We start from the raw sequence: 1,282 nt of genomic DNA on the forward strand, positions 1-1,282 counted from the left end.
AGCCTGCCCCAACTGTGGGCAGCAGGAGGGGGCTGGAAAGGGTGGTTTGTAGTCCCAGGTGTAGAGAGGGGAGAGGTCTGGGACCCAAGCATCCCTCTGCAAATGTCCCTGGCATCCAGAGCTGGGGACCCCTGCGGTGTTGGGGGGGTGCAGAGCCCGGTGGGGGGACCCCTGTTCTCCCTGCGCCCCGCTCCGCTGCTTGCCTGGCTCCGCTCTACCCCCTCCCTTCAAGCCGCTGCGGTGTCAGGCGAGGGCTGCTGTCGTAATCCTTCCTCCCCTCCCGGGCTGCAGTCGGGCTGTGTCGTGGTAGCCCCCTTTTCCTGGGGCCTGAGACCCCCCGCTTTCTGCCCCCCTTTCTGCCCCGCTTTCTGCCCCGCTTTCTGCCCCGCTCTGCTCCCAGCTGGGGGGGAGCACAAAGCTGGGGGGGAGCTGGGCTGCGGCAGGATGCTGAGCACCGGGGCGTCCCTGAGAGAGGCCCCCATGGGACCTCCCTGCTGGTCCGGGAGGTGGCCATGTCACCCGTGGGCATGCCCAAGCCCCTTCCTCTCCTCGGGGAAGCTGAGTGCCCTCCCCGCTTCCCCCTCCTCCTTCCGGCTCTTTCCTCCTCGCTCCGCAGCCCTGTCCCCTTCTTCCCACCCCTCATTCATAAGTGAGGCGGCAGTGACTCATGCTCAGCGCTCATCCACCCCCAGCCTCACGCTCGCGCTCGTCACCGGCGCTGTGGGGCTGAGGCTCTGTTATCTGTTTGGATCACGACCAGCTTTGTGGTGTGAAAAAAGCCAGAAATAAAAGCTTGTTCCTCCCCCTGCAGCTGTCAGAGCTGCGCTCAGCCCCTGTGGCAGCTTTCATCTTTAATTCATGGCCGGGAGTGAGTCACCTGCACGGGGAGTTACTCTATCGGCAAGCAAGCGCCTTGGATCTGGGGCTCCCCGGGGAGCCGGTGGGGGGCCCCCGGGGGACCCGCTGCTCCTCTCGCCCCTTCCCGCTCCGGTGCCGGGGCTCTCCGCGGCAGCTGCCCAGCGCTTTCGGGAAGGCGAGGGCCATAGAATCATAGAATAACTTTGGTTGGAAAAGACCTTTGAGCTCATCGACTCCAACCTTTAACCTAACCCTGCCATCCCACCACTAAACCATGGCCCTAAGCACCTCATCTATCCTTCTTTTAAATACCTCCAGGGATGATGACTCTACCACCTCCCTGGGCAGCCCATTCCAGAGCCTGACAACCCTTTCGGTGAAGAAGTTTTTCCTAATGTCTAGCCTAAACCTGCCCTGGCGCAGC

General features: G+C 63.1%; 1 protein-coding gene across 1 annotated transcript in view; it reads left to right on the forward strand.

Annotated features, from left to right (window-relative positions):
* Window positions 1-1,054, forward strand: part of STK11 (serine/threonine kinase 11) — a 48,499-nt gene extending 47,445 nt beyond the window's left edge. Inside the window, exon 10 of the mRNA XM_009640062.2 lies at window positions 812-1,054. Coding sequence (XP_009638357.1) covers window positions 812-1,054 — 243 coding nt within the window. The remainder of the gene's footprint in view (window positions 1-811) is intronic.
* The last annotated feature ends 228 nt before the right edge of the window (window positions 1,055-1,282 follow it).

This window comes from Egretta garzetta, unplaced genomic scaffold (assembly GCF_000687185.1).
Source record: "Egretta garzetta isolate BGI_Z169 unplaced genomic scaffold, ASM68718v1 scaffold396, whole genome shotgun sequence".
NCBI lineage: Eukaryota > Metazoa > Chordata > Aves > Pelecaniformes > Ardeidae > Egretta > Egretta garzetta.